The following is a 2,213-nucleotide window of genomic DNA, read 5'->3' on the forward strand; positions in this document are numbered from 1 at the left end:
ATGTCTGTCACACCTTGTGAGTTCAAATCTTTAAGGTTTTTTGAGCATTTTTTAACATAATTAATAACCACAAAAAAGATCATTTCAAAATGAACTTTTTTTGTGTGTGTGTGTTTAATTTGCAGATGTGTACAGCAGCGTGGAACACAACCAGCCAAGCTCCCTTTTGGTAAAACCTGGAGAATCTTTTACCATTACCTGTAAAATATCTGGATATGCTCTCAGTGATACCTCTAAGGCACCTACCTGGATTAGACACACTCATGGGAAGATCCTTGGGTTCATTGGCATGATCCATGCTGGTGTCTCAGTGATACCTCTAAGGCACCTTCCTGGATTAGACACTCTCAGGGGAAGATCCTTGGGTTCATTGGCATGATCCATGCTGGTGGTGGAATACACTACAAGGATTCGTTAAAAAATAAGTTCACTATCTCCAGAGACACATCTACAAGCACAGTATATCTTAAAGGACAAAATCTACAAACTGAGGACACGGCTGTGTATTATTGTGTTCGGTATACAGGCACTATGATGAATAGCAGTTTAATGCCTGTGCAAAAACCATGTGCACAAACACTTTGGTCTAATTTTAACATGCATGACTTACCGTAGTTTGGATGTTGAATGCCATGATAAGACCTAAATCAATATACACTTTAAAGAATCTGTACATTTATTATTGAATCAATTAAAATGTTAAATGAAATTACTTAAATATAAATTATATTAAAAATATACTTAATATGGTTTATTCATTTACCAAATAGGTAAATGAATAAACAAATTAATTGCGTAAATGAATAAATGAATCAATAGGTAAATGAATAAGAATAACTGCTGAATTTATCTATATGTACACAAATGTACATTGATCATGTTTTATTTTTGCAGATTGTTGGTGTCAAACACTGACTCAGTCTGAGGCTGCAGTCATGAAACCTGGAGAATCCCATAAGCTCACATGTACTGCCTCTGGTACCGAATGGCTTGGATCGAACAGAAGCCTGGAAGAGAGCTGGAATGGCTGGCATTGATCAGATATGATAGCCAGTCTATATATTACTCTCAGTCTGTCCAAGGACGGTTCACCATCTCCAGAGACAACAGTAGGAAGCAGGTTTATCTGCAGATGAACAGCCTGAAGAATGAAGACACTGATGTATATTATTGTGCAAGAGAGACACAGTGACTGAAATGACTAGTGCTGTGCACCAACCCTGCCAAGACAGTAGACAGAAAGACATTTTTACTCAAAATAATGACTGATGATCTATAATATTTGGAGATTATAGTATTTAAATAAGAAAAAAGTATGCTTATGTTATTCTGTTGTTTGGTATTGTCTTAAACACTATTAAAAAAGGTCTCTAGAGTCTGTCTTAACAAAAATAACATTGTAGAGACTCTGCCTATGATTAAAATACAGTCCCACACCTACTTTCACCAAAAATATCACTATTTATGTTTCAAGAAAGTCATATAAAGCATTCACCAGCTTTAATATATATATATATATATAAAATCCCAATTATCCATGTTATTGAACTACAATATTATTTCAATATCAATAGATGCTACTATTGTCCATGAAATTAACCAAGCTCAACCGACTCTACTGATTTTGTTAATTCAAGGTTTCGATGCAAATGAACTGATGTCTCTTTCGTATTTAAACAGCTACACTGTTGAGTGGAGGACTCATCACCAGTTCAGCCTTCATATAAACCATGTTCACTTCATTTCTCTTGCTGTTGCTGGCTGCTGTGTCTTGTAAGTAAATTCCTTGAACAAACCAAACTAAGTGTTTTCTAAGTGTAAATAAATACATATTCATAATTATTTTTTAAATGTTGTGTTTATCTGCAGGTATTGACTGTCAGGTTGTGCTCACACAGTCTGAACAGTCAGTAGTTGTGGCTCCAGGTGCTTCCTACAAACTGACCTGTGCCTGCAGTGGGTTTACTGTTAGTAGCACTTACATGCACTGGATCCGTCAGGCACCTGGAAAAGGACTGGAATGGATTATTTATTATTATGATGATAATAATAAGAACTCAGCTCAGTCAGTGCAGGGCAGATTCACAGCATCTAAGGACAGCTCTAATCTCTATCTGCATATGAATCAGCTGAAGACTGAAGACACTGCAGTGTATTACTGTGCAACAGAGACACAGTGGAAACACAAATACAGGCAGCTGTTCAAAAAGTCA

The 2,213-nt window shown here is 36.2% G+C and overlaps 1 gene segment (V, D, J or C); it reads left to right on the forward strand.

Annotated features, from left to right (window-relative positions):
• Positions 1 to 1,876, forward strand: LOC107722736 (Ig heavy chain V region 914-like). The segment is given in 4 exon segments: positions 1 to 16; positions 126 to 279; positions 342 to 518; positions 1,870 to 1,876. Coding segments are annotated over 4 exon segments (354 nt in total).
• The last annotated feature ends 337 nt before the right edge of the window (positions 1,877 to 2,213 follow it).

Source organism: Sinocyclocheilus rhinocerous, unplaced genomic scaffold (assembly GCF_001515625.1).
Source record: "Sinocyclocheilus rhinocerous isolate Xijiao unplaced genomic scaffold, SAMN03320098_v1.1 scaffold4896, whole genome shotgun sequence".
NCBI classification, from domain to species: Eukaryota; Metazoa; Chordata; class Actinopteri; order Cypriniformes; family Cyprinidae; genus Sinocyclocheilus; species Sinocyclocheilus rhinocerous.